General features: G+C 48.5%; 2 protein-coding genes across 6 annotated transcripts in view; one reads left to right on the top strand and one right to left on the bottom strand.

The window, feature by feature from the left end:
- The first annotated feature begins 29 nt into the window (after positions 1-29).
- Positions 30-13,500, top strand: WDR45B (WD repeat domain 45B). 4 transcript variants are annotated; one of them, XM_041427335.1, is made up of 11 exons: positions 38-348; positions 932-1,010; positions 4,759-4,833; positions 6,545-6,646; positions 7,222-7,309; positions 7,822-7,916; positions 9,279-9,469; positions 11,253-11,338; positions 11,994-12,095; positions 12,600-12,721; positions 13,177-13,500. In XM_041427335.1, the coding sequence occupies exons 2-11, from the start codon at positions 962-964 to the stop codon at positions 13,281-13,283; spliced, it is 1,017 nt and encodes a 338-aa protein (XP_041283269.1). In that variant the 5' UTR covers positions 38-348; positions 932-961; the 3' UTR covers positions 13,284-13,500. The 4 variants fall into 4 exon arrangements, with proteins under 4 accessions (XP_041283268.1, XP_041283267.1, XP_041283269.1 ...); XM_041427334.1 differs by lacking the exon at positions 932-1,010 and having other exon boundaries at positions 30-348; positions 13,254-13,500; XM_041427333.1 differs by lacking the exon at positions 932-1,010 and having other exon boundaries at positions 30-348.
- A 1,365-nt stretch (positions 13,501-14,865) lies between these two features.
- FOXK2 (forkhead box K2) overlaps positions 14,866-19,147 on the bottom strand; it is a 46,403-nt gene continuing 42,121 nt past the window's right edge. Inside the window, exons 9-10 of one of the 2 annotated variants that reach the window (XR_005954331.1) lie at positions 18,019-18,745; positions 14,866-15,394 (exon numbers count right to left, since the gene is read on the bottom strand). Coding sequence is in view for 1 of the 2 variants with exons in the window: in XM_041427324.1 (XP_041283258.1) it covers positions 18,549-18,745 (197 nt within the window). In the remaining variant the exon portion in view is untranslated. Of the gene's footprint in view, positions 15,395-16,503; positions 18,746-19,147 lie in introns of those variants that run through there. The other variant, XM_041427324.1, reaches the window with a different exon arrangement.

Raw genomic sequence — 19,147 nt, 5'->3', positions numbered from 1 at the left:
ATGGGCTCTGCGCTCGGCAGCGGTGCCTGGCAGGGCCGGAAGCAGAGGCCGGCCTGTCCGCCTCGGCCCGGCGGGACTCGGCCGGACTCGGCTCCGCTCAGCCCGGCTCGGGCGGGTTCGGCTCAGCTCGGCCCGGCTCGGCTCCGGCGGGCTCGCTGGACTGGGCCCGACTCGGGCGGGTTTAACTCGGCCCGGCTCGGTTCGGGCTCCCGCGGCGGCGCTGAGGCGGGCGGGCGCCGCCATGGTGTGAGGGGCGGGGGCGAAGGGGCCGAGCCGGAGCCATGAACCTGCTCCCGGCCAACCCGCACGGCAACGGGCTGCTCTACGCCGGCTTCAACCAGGACCACGGTGAGGCTGCGGGCCCGGGGAGCCGGGCGGCGCCGCGGAGGGGCGGCGGTGCAGAGCCGGGGCCGGGCCGGGCCCGGGGCTGCCGCGGCTCCCGAGCCATCCCTGCGGGTCCCGCTTGCGTCCCGGCGCTGCTGTGTGGGGATGCCCGAGGCGTGGCGGCTGCAGCGGCTGCACGGAGCCGGCAAGGCCGCTGGCAGCGGCAGCGTTTCGTGGCTCTCCCGGTGTTTAGCGCTGTGCGGTCGGGTCTGTGCCCAGCGCTTCGCAGAGGCGAATGTGGGTGAGGGGACAAGGAGCAGAGCAGCGCCAGGACCCGGCTTGCTGGGGCTTGCTGCGCCTGGCTGCTGCCGTGCGGGCTGCTCAAAGCCTGTGCTGCAGGGGCTTCTTTGGGAGCTGCTCGCGGCTCGGCCCTCCCTCACTCTGACTACTCCACATTCAAATGAGTGCTGTAACTGCTTTTTTCTTTCTTTTTACCTGGTTTGTGTTTGAAAAACTGTGGTTAACTCTGCTAATCACACTGGCAGGCAAGCACTGATACAACAGCCCCTTGGCTGTGCATCCTTGGCTTATCTTTTCCCTTTGTTAGAGGGGAAGGCCTGCTCCAGAAACAGGGTACATGTTCCTCATCCTGCTTTGGCAAGACAAAAATAGCACCAGTCTGATGAGTAAGTGTCGTTTTTGTGGAATAAGGAGTAGAAGCTCATCATTTTGCAACATCCTTTTGCCTTAACAAATAATATTCTTGCTTAAGACACTCTTGCAGCCTCTGTCGTTGTAGACTGCAGCTCATGTACCTGTTGCTGACGCTGTTGAAGTCGTGTGTAAACATGAATTGTTCTGTTGATTTTAGTCAGACGTCTCTGATGACATCTTGGCAATAGCACATGAAGCAGGTAATGAGGTGAGAGCATCTTGGCAGCTCTCTTCCTCCTGTCCCATAGATGTGAAAGGAATACATAGTTTGTTTCTTAGCAGCTCTGCACTTATTTTCATCTTGCCTCTCCAACAGAGATGGTAAAAGATTTTTGAGCATGAGGTAATTTCAGATCTGCAGGGTCTGTAATGGAGCAGTGATATTTGGTTCTTGGCCTGTAGAACTGTGTAAGAAGAAGAGTTTCTCTTTTATTGCAAAATGCCTTTAGGTCATCATTTTAGTGTAAAATTTGTTTGTTACAAAGGCTTCCTTAATTCCATAGCAAAAAATGCAAGATTTTTTTGGAATATCACATCCAAAGCACCTGAAGGAATTTGTCTTGGCAATCTGTGAGCTGCCAGTATTCATGTCCCATCCCACCTCACCTGGCCAGGCAACTGAGTGATGACAAAAAGCATGAAGAAAAAACACAATAGGCTTTTGTTTGGCAGCTCCTGGAGCTGCTCCTGTCAGGAATGATGACGCTGCACTGCAGGTAACTCAGTGACCTTTTATGAGTTTAGGGCTCCTGTAAAGTGCTGAAGGGCGGGTGATGTTTGGCCACCTGAAGGAGAGCAGAGGGGAGGGAAAGCTCCCTGCTTCCTTCTTGTTTCTGCCAGGAATAGAACGTGAGTCACTGGAGTGCTGGAGCTCACAAGTGTGGGTGTCTGCATGTGCTGCCACAATAACCTAATTTCTCAGTAATTTAAGACTGGCCGATCCCACGAGGATGGGAGAACAGGAGGAACCATCTAAGGAGTCTCTCTGGGGCTGAGTCTCCCTGACTGGCAAGTGATGAAGCAGCTGTGGTTGTTCTGCCATGGGCCTCCCTCGCTCTCACTTGAGTGATGCTGGTTTTCTGTCAGGCGCCTTTGCTACTTTTGGCCTTTAAATTAAACAACAAAGAAACAATGTAACACAAGGAAATTGAAGTTGTCAGTTGTTTGAAGTCAGAATATTCTGATTTTATCTTCTTAATTTGGAGACTGTGAGCTCCTGATTTCAGATCCTTTCCTAATGCTTGGAGAAGGACACTAACGTGCTTTTCAGAAATGAAGAGACAAAACATCATTATAAATGGCCATAGCTGTAAATTGCTGACAGATTTCTCTTTTGTCACTGTTGCAGCCTAAAGCTACTTTGAAAACTGAGCTGTGGGTTTGTTTTGGTGGGGAAGCACTTGACTTAAGTATTTACTCTTCCCCAGTGGGCTGGAATGCTTTGTGGGACCCCACAGTGTTGGTAGGGTCCTGTGCTCTTGGCTTTACACAGCATTTGTGGTGCCAAGGAAAACCACCATGGCAGAAACTGTGCTGGACATTGTCACTTCCCTGGCTCCACTGCTGCCACTGTGGGACCTCACACCCCAGAGCCTGCAGGTTTCTCTGTCCCCTTCAGCCTGTGGCATCTTCTGGACTGCTCCTTCATTTAACCCTTCCTTTTCCTGCAGATTTGGAGGAACAAAACTCACTCTGGTCTCACTGGCACTGGTGGCAAAAAGCACTTTACTGTAGGAACAAGCACAACTATGGATCAGGGCAATAACTCTGTAATCATTGCATTTTTTAAAAAAGTATCTGAGTTATCTGTTGTCAGTGGCTTTTCAGTTCATCTGTCCCTTCTTGAAAAGAGAGGTGCACTTTTGTGGAAGGAAGTGAACCTAAGGAAATGTTCGCTCCTCTGTCAGCCCCTTCCAGCTCTCACATGGCTGTAGCCATCACATTTGTGATTCCAGTGGAGCAGAAATCAGTCAGATGGGAATCACCAAGCTTCAGAGCTATTCTGTAATCTGGAACTGAAGCAGGAGCAGGAATCTTCCTGTAGGGTTTTCTTCTCTTGTTTGACTCAGGGGTTGCCGTTGCTGAGAGCTTCATATCTCTGTGGGTAGTGATCGACCACATGGGGGATTTCACTGTTACTCACATCCCCACGTTCTGCTGTGTGTCTTCAGTTAAAAATGTGGCTATTCCCAAGGCATTAAAGCAGCCCACGTCTTACTCACGAGGCTGGTCCTGCAGAAAGCTGTAGTGGTGCTGCAGGAAGTGTAAAGTGTGTGTTTGATTGCATCAGGAATGCTGCATTTGGGTTGTTAGGAGCTTCTGGGATCAGCACAACTCAAACCTTACAGCACTTTCTTACTGGGAACTGCTTCAGCATCCCTTCCCTTTGACTTCCCTGGAAATACAGTATGGGAGTAGAAAACTGTTGCTGAAAATAATGATATGGATCAGCTGTGAGGAACAGATCAGTTCTCTCCTGTGAAGCAGTGCTTTATGTAGAGGGGAAGGTTTCCATTGCAGTTTGCTCCCTGGCTGTCCCAGTGCTGGGAGATCACTGCAGCTCACACACCCAGCTGCCAGAGCAAATCACTGCTGAGGGGGGAGGGAGAGTTCATATCCAACCCTATTGCAATGTGGTTGCTAATCCTGCTACAATTAATACATTCACATTATCTACTTTGTGTGTGTTTATCTATGTAAACAAGAACTTTTGGACAGGGTGCAGTTGTACCTGGAGTCTTTAGGGTTAAGGGCATAGGTTTTTGTGTTTTGTTTTCTTCCCCCACACGCCCTGTGATGGTTGGAGTATTGAGTTTGGGGAAGGGTTGTGTTTAGACAGAGCTCCTCAGCTTTTATTTGAGGGGTTCAAATCATTGCAGTACATAAGAATAGAACCAGAGTAACTGGAACTTACATTCCAGTACCAGATCCAGAGATCTTTAACTGGATTTTTGGTACAGCACACACAAATTGTGAGCAGCCAGCCTGTCACCAGGCTGCTGCCAGTGTCAGCAGCTTCTTGGTGATTATCATTGCTCTGACTTCACAGGGGCATTGCTTTGTACCAGTGCCTGTGTTCCCCTGTTAGCAGGGCAAGGAGCAGGACAAGGGACTGGCAGCTCAATGGAGTCCACTAAAGAAGCACATGCACACTTCTTTATGAAGAAGTAACTACAGTTATTTTTCAGAGAGTTTTAATCTGGCTTCTGCTTATGTCCTGGGTTGGACTTCAGCTATTGGCATGTAATTATTGGCATGGTACAGCAGTCAGCTCTCGTTAGCACAGTTGGAGAAGCTGTTTGATGAGCACTGTGCTCTGGAAACATCCACAGCAGAGTTGCAATCATGAGGTGAATTTGGATCTGTTAAGAAAGGAGGGAGCTCATTTCATAACTGTTGGACCATAAGCATTAAGATGCTGGTTTCCTGCCCTCTGATGCATGGCACAGATCCAGGTGGGTTGGGAATTGGTTTCCTTTCCTTCTATTGTTTCTTACCTGCCTAAAACCAATACCAAGATATTTATACCAGGCCAGTGTAGAGGACAGCTCTGGAGGATTTCCACTTGCCATCACTAAGAGAGCCTGTGAGTGCTCTTCAGCTTGAGTGTAACCATGCAGTCGTTGAGCAATGCTTTCCTAACCCTCTGGCTCTTGCTTCCTTCTTGAGTGTATCTGGCAATTACTATATATGTGTATATATATGTGCTTTTTACCACAGGATGCTTTGCATGTGGAATGGAAAATGGATTCCGAGTTTATAATGCAGATCCACTCAAAGAAAAAGAGAAACAAGGTAAAACACTTACTTATTACACCATGCTGCTCTGTGTTGGAAGCTCAGCCTTCTCATTTTTTCCTGACTGATTCTTGCTCAGCTTTCACTCTTCCATCCCTGGAAGGCTTTGAATAAAGCCTCAGGAAAGGCAGCTCCTGCTGCTCCCACAGGGACTGGCACTCGTGCCATTGCCGGGTCAAAAGTCTCCCTGCTGTTAATTTGCACAGTTGGCTGATGAGGAATTTGTCTCAGCTTCTGGCAGAGTTGTGTTTGCTGCTGCTAATGTTTGTAGCCTGTGTAGGAGAGGCATTTCCTGGGTATTTATGAGCAGGAGGAGTCACTCCCTGCAGCCATCAGAAGTTGTTCTGTTCATGTGTGCTGATCTGGATGATCCAGTGTGGCAGTAGGACTCCAGGCTTTTTCCTGGAGATCTCAGTGTAACATTTCTCATACTCAAGAGTATTGTCTGCAGGAGCACTGAGAGGTCAGACCTCTAATGCTCTAAATCTTACCTTCTATGTATGCTTTAAAAATCTGGGAGGATCTTAATGTGGTAAAGCTACTCCTGTGTCTTAACAGAAGTCAGTAGATGAGCTGTATTAACAGTGGAGCTTTTAATCAGAAAGCAAACAAAACTGAGTCAAAATATGGGAAACTGAAACTGAGCCGTGTCATTCTAATCCTAAATATAGGAAGTGAGCTGCTAAACAGGTTTCCCAGCACTTTCAGCCTGTGGTGAGAAAAGGGATTTAATAAGAGGAAAAATGTACTTAAACTAACAATTGATACAAACTCAGGCACACTCTCACTTGCTACCACTGTAAGGATTTTAGTCACTGTTCACATGGCCAAAGCTGACAAACTATTTTCTGCTCCTAACAGTAAATTCTTCCATAAGCAACATGCCTTGGGACTATCACTTGTGACAGTGTGCTCAAAGAGTCAGAATTAGTCTGAAATCCTGTAGAGTTCCATGTGAAAACTCTCCCTGCCAGTAGCTCTGGATGGGGATGCTTGCAGGACTTCCGTGGTGAAAAGTTTGTTGTGAGTCAGATTGGCTTTTCCCTGTGGATTCTGGGCTCTCACTGAACTGGCTGTGTAGGCACACACAGATCCTGTTCATTGTTTGTGTAGGTTTAGACCTGCCCAAGACACTCCCAGCTGGAGCTTGTCCATTTGATTTTCTCTGTAACCCAGTATGAAACCAAATCTTGTTGCAACCCCTGTCTTACATCCATGAGTTCCAAGAAATTCCCGTCCAAGCAGTGACTCAGTGCTCTAACACAGATTCAGAACACATTACACATTCTTACATTGTTTCAGGTTGTCCCTTGTAAATACTGTAGACCTTTTTGTCACAGTGATAGCACCTCTTCCTAGCAGAATGTGCTGTCCTGCTTTGAATGCTTTTATGGAGTCAGGAGGAGGATCTGGTGCAGAAAGGGGCAGTGTTCAAGTACAACTGCTCAGGAAGGAAACACAGCACTCTGAAGTGCTGTTGAAGAAACCACAAAGGCTTGTATGAAATCCAAGGCTTTACTGCTCCAGTATTAAGGACTTTCAAGGAATCCCCATTCTCTGGTTTTTGAGGGCAGCCAGGGTAGGAAGATGCTTTCTCAGCTTCCTGAGAAATGTGCTGGATAACACAAGGTTTTTTTGTAACAGTGGTAAAAATTAGATGGCAATTTAAGCAGTTCTGACACTTTCAAATGAAATACTTGTCTTGCAGAGTTTCTAGAAGGTGGTGTCGGCCATGTGGAAATGTTGTTTCGTTGCAACTATTTAGCACTTGTAGGCGGAGGAAAAAAGCCGAAGTACCCCCCCAACAAAGGTGAGCATGAGGGGTGGACCCTGCACAGGCCTGCCTTGGCCCTGTGACACTGCCAGAGCCCCACAGCAGGGCCTGAGCTGATGGCCTGAAGGGCAGGTGAAGGGGATGCTGCTGCAGGTTTAAGCCACCGTGGTGCAGTGCTGACAGGCTGGTACCTGCAGGGACTGCTCTGCAGGGCCTGCTGACCTGCTCACAGTGAGCTCTGCAAGGAGCAGGGAGCTCCCTGCCTGGCCAGCTTGGTAGGAAAATGTACTGCTCTTTTCAACTGCTGCATTAGTTCTTCCATAACCCTCAGAGCAAACAAAAAATAGCTGCTTTTCTTTAGAATGATATGTCTTTTTTGTCAGTTTGTGGTTGTAGTTGACCAGCTCCTGCATGCACAAGTTCTAGTGTGAGTGAGGGGGTTGATGTGTAGTGCCTCAGTGCCTTCTGGTTAGCAGGATGCCTGTCTGCAGCTGCTTAACCATTGGGTGAACCTCTTGATCAGATTGCTGGGGGGCTGCAAGTTGTTACAAGGGAGCTGTGCATCTTTGAATATGCCTTGATGGTCTAATGCAATCTCTGCACTGTTCTAGTCATGATCTGGGATGACCTGAAGAAGAAAACTGTCATTGAGATAGAGTTTTCCACAGAAGTCAAAGCAGTGAAGCTGCGAAGAGACAGGTAGGTACAGCAGAGGGGTCCAGACACCCAGCTTGGCTCTGTGCCCCTACTCACTTCCAGCTGCTTGTACAGAGCAGAAGATCCTGCTGTAGCACCAGCAGGTGAAACAGGCTTCTGGGGCCAGGGTGTTAGGTGTAAACAGGCCACAGTTTAACTATACTGCTCTGTGAAGCCTTGGTGAAAAGCCTACAAGACCTCCTGATCCCCTAATGCAGGGAAATATTCTCCTGTGGCTCCTGCTGGTTTTCTAGGTATGGAGGGGAGTGAAGAAAATTCCAGCAGATCCCTGGAGCAAGAGCAGCTGTGAACAGCTGGAGTCTGTATGCGTGGGTGGAGGGGCTGGATAAAAGTGCTTTGCAGGCTTATCACTGCGTGGCTGCTACAAGGCTGGGAGTCTCTTGTGGGGGAGGGCAGGAAGAATGTGGCTGTTAAATCAGTTGAAAGCCTTTGCAGGTCTGAATGAATGTTTGTGTCCCTGTTTTATCCACCCTGGAACTTCTGGTCTGTTTCAGAATTGTGGTTGTGTTGGACTCGATGATTAAAGTTTTCACCTTCACACACAATCCCCACCAGCTGCACGTCTTTGAAACCTGCTACAACCCTAAAGGTTAGTTGTACGTGTGGGCTGGGCAATGGAAGCAAGTTTACTGTGTTCTTGACGTGCCATTTATCTTCAGCTGCCTCAGTCAGTCCTTTAGAAGTCATTAAACACTTACTGCACTGCAGTCATGTCCTTTGGAGATGCTTTTGTGTTTATAGAATGGTTAGTAGAATTTATAAATACTTGGCCCAGAAAAGCTGTTTCCTGTACTCATGTTATAGATGTGATTTCTGAAGAGCTGTATGCTTTCTTCTGTAAAGAACCTGTATTTTTACTGGAAGGTTAATTATAAACACAAATTTCAGTGAAGTGCATCATTTCTCTTTCCTAATAGAGCTGGAGGTGCTGAGCAAACTCTTCTCTCCTGTTAGAAAGAGCCCAGTGAGCAAACTGGTTCTGTTCATTTTAAACAGCAAGGCCTGGCTGTGGCTGTTGTTGAGCCCAGGGGAGGGGCTCGGGCTCATTCAGTGATGGCAGCAGGAGCAGAGGGAGCTGCTGCAGGGCTCTGCAGGGCTGCCAGGGCCTTGAGGAGTGTCAGCAGCGTGGAGCAAACACTTCTTGGTAGTGCTGCACGTGCAACGAGGGCTGCAGGCAGGGCTTGGCTGGTGGAGAGGATCAGCTCGGGTGTCAGGAGGGTGTTTTCTCCACCACATCATACAGGATTGGACCCCCCATCTCTGAGGGTTTTCATGCCTGCCTGCAGCAAGCATGGAATTGCTGTCATGGAATTCCAGCCTGGATGCAGCTCCAGCAGCCTGACTGACTGACAGGCAGGGGATGCAGGAGGAGGAGGTTTTTTCTTGTGCTGAGGTTTCAGGAATTCACTTGGCACCCACAGAACACCTGGGATTGGTGTGATTTACCTTAAACATGACAAAGAAAAAGGTGCCACTGCTGTAAGAACCAAGTTCAAACACAAATTAATAATATTTTCACTGATGGAGCAGAAGATCAGATGTCATTTTTGATAAACTCTTACCCTTTCTGAGCTGCTAAGGAGACCTTTTAACTTCTTCTTAAAATAGCTTTGATGTAATGGACTGACTGGGCTGATCTGCAAAACCACCCAGATTCTGGATAACCACAGCTGGATTACATTGAAATAAAGTGATGAGAGCAAATTAAAATTATGCTACTCTGCTTAACTGGGCTCTGCACTCATGGACAGGTGATGTTTTGGGACTAGCAATTAATGTAATGGCACTAGCCATAAAATGAGATTCTGATTTACTCCATGGGTATTTGCTTATCCTGAAATTATCAATATTTTAGAAACTTACATTGGAAAAGTTGATTAGGTTATGGAAATGATCCCATTGGGGTTTTTTTTTTCTTTTTTTTTCTTTTTTTTTTTTTTTTGTCTTTCAGGTCTCTGTGTCCTTTGTCCAAATAGTAATAACTCTCTTCTTGCATTTCCTGGAACACACACTGGGCACGTGCAGATTGTGGATCTGGCTAACACAGAGAAGCCTCCTGTGGACATCCCAGCTCACGAAGGAGTCTTGAGCTGTATTGCTTTAAACCTGCAGGGAACAAGAATTGCAACAGCATCAGAAAAAGTAAGAATGCTGTCCCCTGCCTCTGAGTTATTGTGTGTTCTAGTGTAGTGAGATAAAATAGCCAAGTCACATCCTTTGGAGGAAAGACAGAGAAATACCTGCTGGGAAAATCTGCCCCTGACCTGTGCACTCTGTCTTTATCTTCCCTGCTCCTCTGGGATGCTGACAGCCAAGGGCTGTGCCTGAGGTGGTATTTGTTGTAGCTGGCTGTAGCAGTGATTCTTCAGTGACATTTGAACACAACTTGGCCCAAGAAGTTGATGTCTTTGATGTGTTCTTCAAGATGTAAAAAAACCCAAAACGGCGCTGGGGGGAGCTTATTTGAATTCTTCACCTTTATTATTTTCTGCTTAAATTCACTCCAAACCCACTGGCTAAAGAAATACTTGTAAATAGTTCAGTTGTACTGGTGGGCTCTGTTCTGCTCTGGCTCAGCCCTGTTACAGAGCAGGACAGGATGGGCTGCCCCCTCACACAGAAAGGGCTGCACGTTCCATGGGGATGAGGAGACAAGACAGGGACAAGAGCACAAAGCCAGGGTGCAGATCCCCTGTGCTGGGCTGAGGCAGAGGGGCAAACATCACAGAGCTGCCTTCTCCCTGGGAACCACAGGGAGAGCTGCCAGGACATTTGCCTCCCCAGGGAATGTCAGGCAGATGGACCCATCTCCCTGAGGCAAGCACAGCTCTTGCTGCCTTCTTCCACTCAGCTGAAATCAGTTTCTTAAGGACAAGCCAAATTAATCCAAGGAGTCTCTGTTTCACATAGTTTCTACTGCCCAGCCTGTCACTCAAACAGTTTAAAAAAAGAAAATTTATCCCAAGTCTCTCTTAAGCTTAATGATTTCATGTCTTCTAAGCAGAGTTCTAAAAGCTGCCAACTCCATTGCTAAATAGAGCCATTATCTGCTGCATTTGTATTAAACATTCCTTGTTTTGCATAGAGAAAAAGTTCAAGCAGCTTTTATTTTCCAACTGAACTAGAAGTCTGAGCACAGTCAGCAAACATCTCAAGCCTGTCTCTTAAATCAAAACTAAGCTATGTTTACCAAGTCTTTCTCTGCTGGGTAGTTATTTCCTGGTGTGTGACTGGAGGGCTGCCTCTGTTAAGCAGGTGTGTAACAGGAGCTGCAGGTGGTGATGCACAGCCCAGTGTACAGCCAGTCTTCATCAGAGGAAAGCAGCACTGATTTGTTGATCACTTTGAGACACCCTGGCTTGTTCTGCAGCTCTGGCTCCAGCTGAAGGAGTTCCCCAGTGCAGTGTTCCATCACCTGACTGGGTGGTGCCTCAGATTTGGATCAATACAGATCATGAGCATGTGGTAACCGATTCTTCTGAGTTATGTCAACTGAACCAGTTTAAGACAAGACCAGCCACAGCATGATTACACTTAGTGGGACAGAATTGCACAGCAGCAGTGAAAAATGCAGTAGTACTGAGGGGAGCATGGCAGAAGGGACCCACGGGTCCTGGGCACACTGTACACCAGCCAGTGTCTGCAAGTCAGGGCCAGGGCTGCAGCAGTGCCTTAGAACTGAACTAAAAGAGACTTCCTGAGTCACTAAGTGACAAGATTGTACCCTAAAGCATTATAACATTGTGGTGGTGGTGTGTGGGGAAACTAGTGTTCTTCCCCAAAATTAAGAAAGGTTTGCAAATCTACCAAAAAGAAAACCCAAGCAGTGGGTGCAGGGGCATGCTGGTCAGACAAAATTTTAGGATGCATTCACAGATGTAGAGTCTTCTGCCTTTCCTAATACAATGCTTGATTCCTTTCCAAGGGGACCCTCATAAGAATATTTGATACTTCATCAGGGCATTTAATCCAGGAGCTACGTCGAGGATCACAAGCAGCCAATATATACTGGTACGTTCAGCTGCCTCTGTGCCATGTGTGGGTCTGGCTGTGCTGAGCCCCTCAGCCAGCACAGGATGGCTGTGGTGCCCTGGTGCCTCTGCACCTCCCTCTGGGCTCGCTGCTGGGAGGAGAGGCCTGGCACAGGCTGCAGGACCAGGGACAGAGCTGTGGCTGGTGCCAGGCTGACTCTGCTCAGCCCAGGTGGGAGCTGGGGGATGCTGAACTTCCCACTGACACCCTGATGCACTGGAGCACTGCTCAGGGGCACTGGGGCGAGCTCAGGGGCAAGGGGACCTTTATCCCCACATCCTGCTGGGCAGGAGAGCACCCAGGGCACAGGTGTGACTGTCCCAGGAGCAGGGAAACCCTCTGCCCATGAGAACTCCTATTCCTGTGCTGAGCCCCGCTGTGGGGTAGCAGCTGGACATTCTGCCCACCCCTCAGAGCACAGCTCGTGCATTCCCTTGCAGCAGTGACCCACACCAGTGGTGTCCATGGCAGGGCTGCCCCTGAGGCCCTGTTCACCCCTGGCAGCCCTGGCTGGGGCAGCCCCTGCTCCTCCTGAGCAGCTGCTACCACCCCACCTGCCAGGCTGGCACAACGTCTGTGCCAGGGCTGTGGCTCTGTCCCATGGAAATCCTGCAGCTGTCTGTGTTCTCTGCAGTATTAACTTCAACCAGGATGCTTCCCTCATCTGCGTCTCCAGTGACCACGGCACAGTCCACATTTTTGCTGCAGAAGATCCCAAAAGGAATAAGCAGTCCAGGTAGGGATGGAGCCATTCTGAAGCCCTGGGGTGGGAGGGGTCCTCGAGCTTTGAACTGCACTGAGAACACTGGCCATGTCACTCAGTAGCAAAATCTCTACGCTGCTGAAGGTGGAAAGATTTATCTGCTGGACTGACATGAAGATGCAGATTTAGTAATCTCTGGTAATTGCCAAGTTCCTGCTGTCCTTTGAGGGGCTGTAGCATTTCACCAGAGAGTCAGTGTAGGTTTTAGTGGACCTTAGGATGAACATATGTTGTGGCCACTTTGTTCTACTACAAATCAATCTTTCTGGCAGTTTTTGCAGTCACTTAAAGCCAGCAGGGTAGTTGTAGTGTCTCTCTTCCTGCAAGGGGAAATCACTCAGGTTATCTGATTCTTACTCAAATAAAAAGCCAGTAAAAAATCAAGCACCTTGTTCAGTCACTGCAGCAGCTCTGAATCCACCCTACTCAACACCTTGCCAACCTGTTAACGTCTTTTTTTTTTGTTTTCTCTTTCAGTTTGGCCTCTGCCACCTTTCTCCCCAAATACTTCAGTTCCAAATGGAGTTTTTCCAAGTTCCAGGTTCCCTCAGGCTCTCCGTGCATTTGTGCCTTTGGAACAGAGCCAAATGCTGTCATAGGTGAGTGATGGAGGCATCCCCAGCTTCTGGCTGGAGAACCAGGCTGTGATCTCTGCTGGCTTGGAGGGAGGGGGTGCTCTGCTGGGACAGGCCTGAGTGTCCCTGTCACCCCAGAGCTCTGGCTGCTCCCACTGCCCATGGAGGGAGGCACAGGGCTGGCAGGGCACAGGGCTGGCACGGCACAGGGGTGGCACAGCACGAGGCTGGCAGGGCACAGGGCTGGCAGGGCACAGGGCTGGCAGGGCACAGGGCTGGCACAGCACAGGGCTGGCAGGGCACAGGGCTGGCACGGCACAGGGCTGGCAGGGCACAGGGCTGGCAGGGCACAGGGCCGGCAGGGCTGGTGGCCCGTGGGTCCCTCCAGAACACCTCTGTGAGTCTGAAGGGCAGCTTACACTGGAGCAAAGGAAAGCACCTCTGGCACAGCCCCCTGACCCTGCTTGTTTGTGTTGCAGCAATATGTGCAGATGGCAGCTACTACAAGTTCTTGTTCAACCAAAAAGGGGAATGCTCAAGGGATGTGTACGCTCAGTTCCTAGAAATGACGGACGACAAGCTTTGACTGAGGGGAGGGAGTGCCCGGCTCACAGCGCTGCCTCGGCCACCCGCGCCTTTGGGGACAGTATCTGAGTGTCCAGCACTGATCCAGAAGTTCAGCAGAGCTCATGGAGAAGCCTGGCTCAACATGATCACAAGCAGCTCTGAAGTAGTGGACTACATATGTTTGTTCTCATTTCTGCAAGTATTCATCATTAAAATCTCTTTGGGTTACTGTCACCAACTCAAGTTTTCAAGATGTGGCTTTTGACAAGCTTGTGCCTATTGGGTTTCTCTTTAGTCTAAAATGTGACATGACTGTAGCTCCAACAAGAGTGCCTGCCACAGGGAGAGCTCTGCAGGGGCTGCCCACACCTTCAGCTGGCTTTAGGAACAGGGATGTGAAACCAGAAGATTTAGGCATTGCTGTACTTGCACTGCATGGCTGGGAGCAGGGAACGCTCTGGGTCCTGCTTTCTCCACCAGGAGTCCTGCCTCCTCCCTCCCCTGGCACAGCTGAGGGAACAGAGAAGGTGACGAGAATGGAGCAAGGGACACCTGTAGATCAAGTCCTGCTTGTCCTCTGACCTGGTGCTCAGGGCTGGCTGGTGGTGCTCGTGTGGCCCTGCCAGTGCTGCTTCAGGTGAGGATCAGCATTGCTTGTCCAAGGTGCCAAACTGTGAAGCAGCTGGAAGCACCTCTGGGTAAGGGCTGCCCCAGCTCCCCTCCTGTGTGAGCACAGCAAGCACCCAGGGCTCCTGTACTTGTAGAGCTGATTCCTTCAATAATCCAGCAGTTGGTACTGGTGTGACAGCTGTGAAACTGCTGCCAAACTGCTGCAGCTGGGAGGCTGGAGAGGCCATGGCCACGTCCAGCACAGGAACTGAACAAGGTGGCAGGAAGTTCCATGTCTGCAATGGCTTTAAACTTGCAAACTTGTCTTTTTTTTTTTTTCCCTTTGAGCTGTCGCATACTATTGCTGCTGGCCAGGGACAGGTAGGTTAGACTGAACCCACTGACTTGTACACTCTTCCCCAAAAATTCTTACCCTCTTTCCTGCTGACCTAAGGCACAAGCTCCTAACCCAGAACCTGAGATAGCCCCAAATTTGGCATCTGTGGCACTAAACACTGGGGCAGGAAGGTCTTGCTCTTCTGAAAGCTAACTTCACAGATGCTTCAGCCCTGACACTCTGTGACTTCAGTTGCAAACTCTAACTTTGACAAGTCCCTTTCAGTGTCATGTAACCTACTAAGGACTAACTTACCATGTTGATGTCAAGGTTGCATGTTGCTTTTATGCGTATTTAACCACAGGAATTGTTTTGCACACTTATTTGTAATATGTTATTTCTTTTAAATAAAAGTGACTAACTTTGCTGTATTCACTGCTGGTCACAGCCATGGTTTCCATTGCTCCAGGCTGGGGAAATAAACATGTGAGTCAATATTGGTGGCCGGTGAAGGACAGGAGCTGAATCTGCTGCAGGAGGAAGGGCCAGAAGCACGTGAGCCACTGCCTGGGACATGCACCTTGCTGTCTGTCCCAGTGCAAACCAGTTACCTCACCATTCCCCCTGCTGGGCTGGAGCAGCAGGAGCTGGGGCTCATCTCCTGGAGAAGCTGCAGAGGGCTCCCCAAGGGCCATGTAAATCCTCTCCCTGTGCAGCTGGAGCTGCTCCTGATCCCAGCACCAGGAAGCCCCTGCCCCAACAGCTCTGCTGAGCCCCAGCTGCTGCTGTACCCCCTGGCCTCCTGCCCCCGTTATCCTAGAGCTGACAAGAGCCAACAAACACATTCCTGGGGAAGATTTAAACTCTTCTAAACATGTCAAATTTTCCCTAAACCTCTGCTCCAACGTGGCAGCAGGAATGAAAATAACACACCTGTGCAGGCAGGCAGCAGTGCTGCAGTAACCCCGGAGTGCCCCAACACCCCTCAGGTGTCTCGTGCTACCTGCAGACGGATGTGATCAGGTCCAGCTGTTCCACAGGGATGGAATCCAGCACAGGATCGAGCCTTCCCAGCCGGCGCTGCCTCCAGGTTGCTCTGGCAGTGCTTGACGGCTTCGCTGGCTCACGCTCCCGCAGGCAGGGTTTGCACAGCTCTACAACCAATGGAGCAGTGCTGCCAGTCACTGCGGGGAGAAGGAACAGAGCCTTGAGGGCTGCGGGCCCCGTGCCTGGCACTGATGGCCTGGGGGTGCCACAGCATCACCCCCAGCACCAGGAAAGCAGAGAGCCCCCACAGCAGGAGCAAACCACGGCTGCTCCTGGAACACAGACCAGCAGCACCAGCAGCTGCTCCTAAAGGACAGGGATTAGCAGTTCCTTTGTATTGAAAACTAACTCAACGCCTTCTCTTCCCATTTTGCCATCTCTCTCCACAGTACCTGTGTCACAGTTCAGAATCCTGACAGGAAAACTAATGAGTCAGGGCACTCCATTCTGCAGTAATTCCAGGTATCTGCCAGCAGAAACTGTGGAATACGAGGATTGCTTTCAGAACCTTCAGGCAGTCACAATAAAGGAGAAAATACAAGATTAATCAGTGCAGTTGGAGACGTGAGACATGACAGTTCTTACAGACACAGGGCAGAAGGGCTGTGCTGGACACAGCAGCCACAGTGCACCAGGCTGGGGCTGGGTCACACTGCTCTGCCTGCCCCTGGGCAGAGCAACAGTGACACCACTGCCTCCACGGTGAGCGATTTCCTCCTTCTTCCCCAAGGACTGTGTTTATTCAGACCATGCAGACCGTGCTTTGTGTTCAAGGAACAGGCTCTGCCCATCCAGCTCCAAACACCACAGCCCTGCCCAGCAGGTCCACAGCCATCCAGGGCCTGGGGAGTCGGGTTTCTCCCCAGCTCCTGAAAGCACCACCATGAAAACCTGACCCAGCTTCCAGCAAAGTCTTCCTGGTCCTTGAAAGCATTTCCCCAACTGCTGAGAAACAGAGACCGTAACCAGTGCAGGAAAAGGGGATGGACACCAAGCCCACATTGATGACAGTGATTCCAGAAAGTGCCATCTCCTAAAGTTACTCACAGAACAATGCAGACAATGCTCCGTAAGGCAGACACGTTGCTGTGCCCCCTGTGCCCCACCCCGCCGTGCCCGTGGCTCCTGGCACACGCCCTGGCTGGAAGGGGCACTTGGCCTGCTGGGGCTGGCACAGAAGCTGCCCTAACCCCAAATACACATCGATGTTCCAAACACGCTTGTTGAGTAATTTCAACTTAGTTAATTTGCTGAATAAAATTTAATTTTATTTAAAAAAATCTTATACACTATTATTCACCTAGCCCTAGTTGTGAACAGATTCTCACTTCTGAAAATAAACCACATTCTAGTCAATTCATTCAACACCAAATTAAATTACTAGTACTGGATTTTTTTTTCTTAAAAAAAGTATGTTAAAACTTTACTTTTTTTTTATTTTTAAAACCTCTAAAGAAAACGTTGCAATTGTACAGAAATGCTTCTTTTCAGGTTATGCTTTTTTTTTTAAATGCCTGTTATAAATCCAGCTTGTGTAGAGTTTTTTTTCATAGTTTTTTAATGTATTATCTGCAGAGACATTGTAACAGTTCCATTGTGTGGATGAACACAAAACTTGTACACATTTCTCATATTTGGTCTTTAGGTAAATAGTTTCCAAAAGCTGCCTAAAATAACCACTCCAAACTGTTCAGTCCATCATGAAAAAACAGTTTTTCCTTTCGTAGCAGGAAAGGAAATATAAATAATGCATCTTTATTACAGAACAGGACAAAAACCAGATTCCGATGGAGCCAGCTCCGGCTCGCACTCACCTGGCTGCAGGAGGAACTAAGACGTTGTGAGCTGAAGACTGAACAGCAGCCTTGTTTCAATTCAATTTTGAAATGTAAAGTGGAATCTATTACCACATTAAAGTGAGAAATTACCGATACATTTTAAAATGTTCAACTGCAGAACACACACTTAAAAAAAAAAAAAAATTATTACCATAATCTGGTAGCCACTGTTAGAAAACCACAACAGCTACTGGTCATGGAGACCCCGAGGTCAGTGTCTGACATCAAAGTGTTACAGAGAAACGGGGCAGATTAATTTCTAATGAAGGGTGCTTAAGCTTAAAAATATCGAATATACCTCTGACAAGATAATTTTACTCTTTTTAAAAGGACTCGTGATAAAGAATTTTATCTTTCTAAATGAAGAACAGTCTGTTATCTTAAACATACACAATATTAAGCGAGACTCTTGTTTTACTTTAGACTGGAAAAATATGCCAGGGACAGTCAAAGTCAACACAAAGTAACAAACAGCAAAAGGTAGCAGAGAGAGAAACAGGTAAGTGCAGCTCTGGTCAAATCCATAGCAGTTCTTTACGTCAGTTAACGGCTCATTTACATCAGAGTTTCTAATCAGTTACATGCAAGCCCAAAGAAGCGTTTGATCACTACACATGGTAATAAAATTTGATTAAATTTATCAGGCAACTGCTAAAATATGAAAATTTGCAGATGTAATAAAGTAGCTTTATCTGAACTTGAACAGGACAGACAAAAGTAAATCATTCCGTTGGTTAAAAAAACCCTACATTCAGTTTTTTACCAAACAAAATTTCACATGAAAAGTAGTTGTGTGATTCCAAAGTTTCCGGAGTAGAAATGGAGTGATTTGAAATGTCAAAGACCCCATTGTTTTGCAAAGAAATGAAAATACACCTCAAAAATTTCTAAATTCCACATGTGAACAACAAAATACTGCATACCTATCAACAACTGCATGGGTGGGTGGTTCGGAAAGGCTTAGCTGCCACGGTGTCAGAATGGCTCCTGCCTCTGTTCCCTTCAGGAATCTGCAATCCTCTGAAAGCAGTCACACTAAGCGCTCTCCTGCTGCCGTTACACTGAGATCCTCAGTCCTGGGAGAAACCTGACAGATCCTGTTCGAGCTGCAGCCCTCCCAGCACACACGGTCCGTGGGGCAGGAGGGGCGGGGGCACAGCCTCTACAGCAACATGCTTCTGCACTTTCACTTTTAAGTTACCAAGTTTTAAGGCCACCTGTGTTGGGTTTTGTTTCAGTGCTGAAAGTTGAAGTCTGATTCACAGGGCCCCTTTCCCCACTGCGTGAGAACATGTTCCAACATTTTAGGTGTTAGATTTAAGTGTCTCCTTTTGGCACCATGGAGTTTGTTTTTGTTGGTTTTTTGTGGTTTTTTTTTTTTTTTTTTTGTGTTTTTTTTTTGTTTTTTTTTTTTGTTTTTTTTTTAAAAAAAAGGAAAACTCCCCTAAAGTTTCTAGTTCTGGCTGCCTTTGTCACTCACTGCCACGGGTGGGGTGTCCACGTTCACAGCTATGACTATGCTCTCTCCATCCTCTGTTTTGATGCGTTTCAGCTCCTGCTGCTCTGGCTGGTCTCCGTTCTGGCGCTTGGTGGGCAGCGACGCCGACGCCGACGCGTGGGTTGCTAACATGTGCAAAGGACTTGCAGCAGCTGCAACAAACAGAACACAAACTTCAGCCCCCTGCTCCCTGTCAGGTCACATACACGATACTGAGTTATCAAATTTCACTGCACGGTAAGAAACGTGAGTTGCTCACAGAGCCCAGAGCTCTCGGCTGACCCCCAGGACCGAGCAATGCTGCCAGGCTGTTCTGCTGAGAGCAGGATCTGAAAGCTCCTGCTTTACTGCACATGGAAAATGGAACAGGATTTGCTCTGCACTTCTTTCTTCTCAGATGGAACAAACATTCTTTCACCAAAGACAAACACACAAATGTGTGTGTGAACACAGCCGTGTGTGTCACACAGACAAACACAAATTGCATTTCTATAGGCCCAGCTCCCCCTTTTAGATGCTTTGCCTGAGAATTACCTGGTTTCTTGCTGCTTTAG

This window comes from Onychostruthus taczanowskii, unplaced genomic scaffold (genome assembly GCF_017590055.1).
Source record: "Onychostruthus taczanowskii isolate IOZ18803 unplaced genomic scaffold, ASM1759005v1 scaffold99, whole genome shotgun sequence".
In the NCBI taxonomy this organism is placed as follows: domain Eukaryota; kingdom Metazoa; phylum Chordata; class Aves; order Passeriformes; family Passeridae; genus Onychostruthus; species Onychostruthus taczanowskii.
Note: the sequence above shows the minus strand (reverse complement) of the source record. Positions and strands in the feature narration are given on the sequence as shown.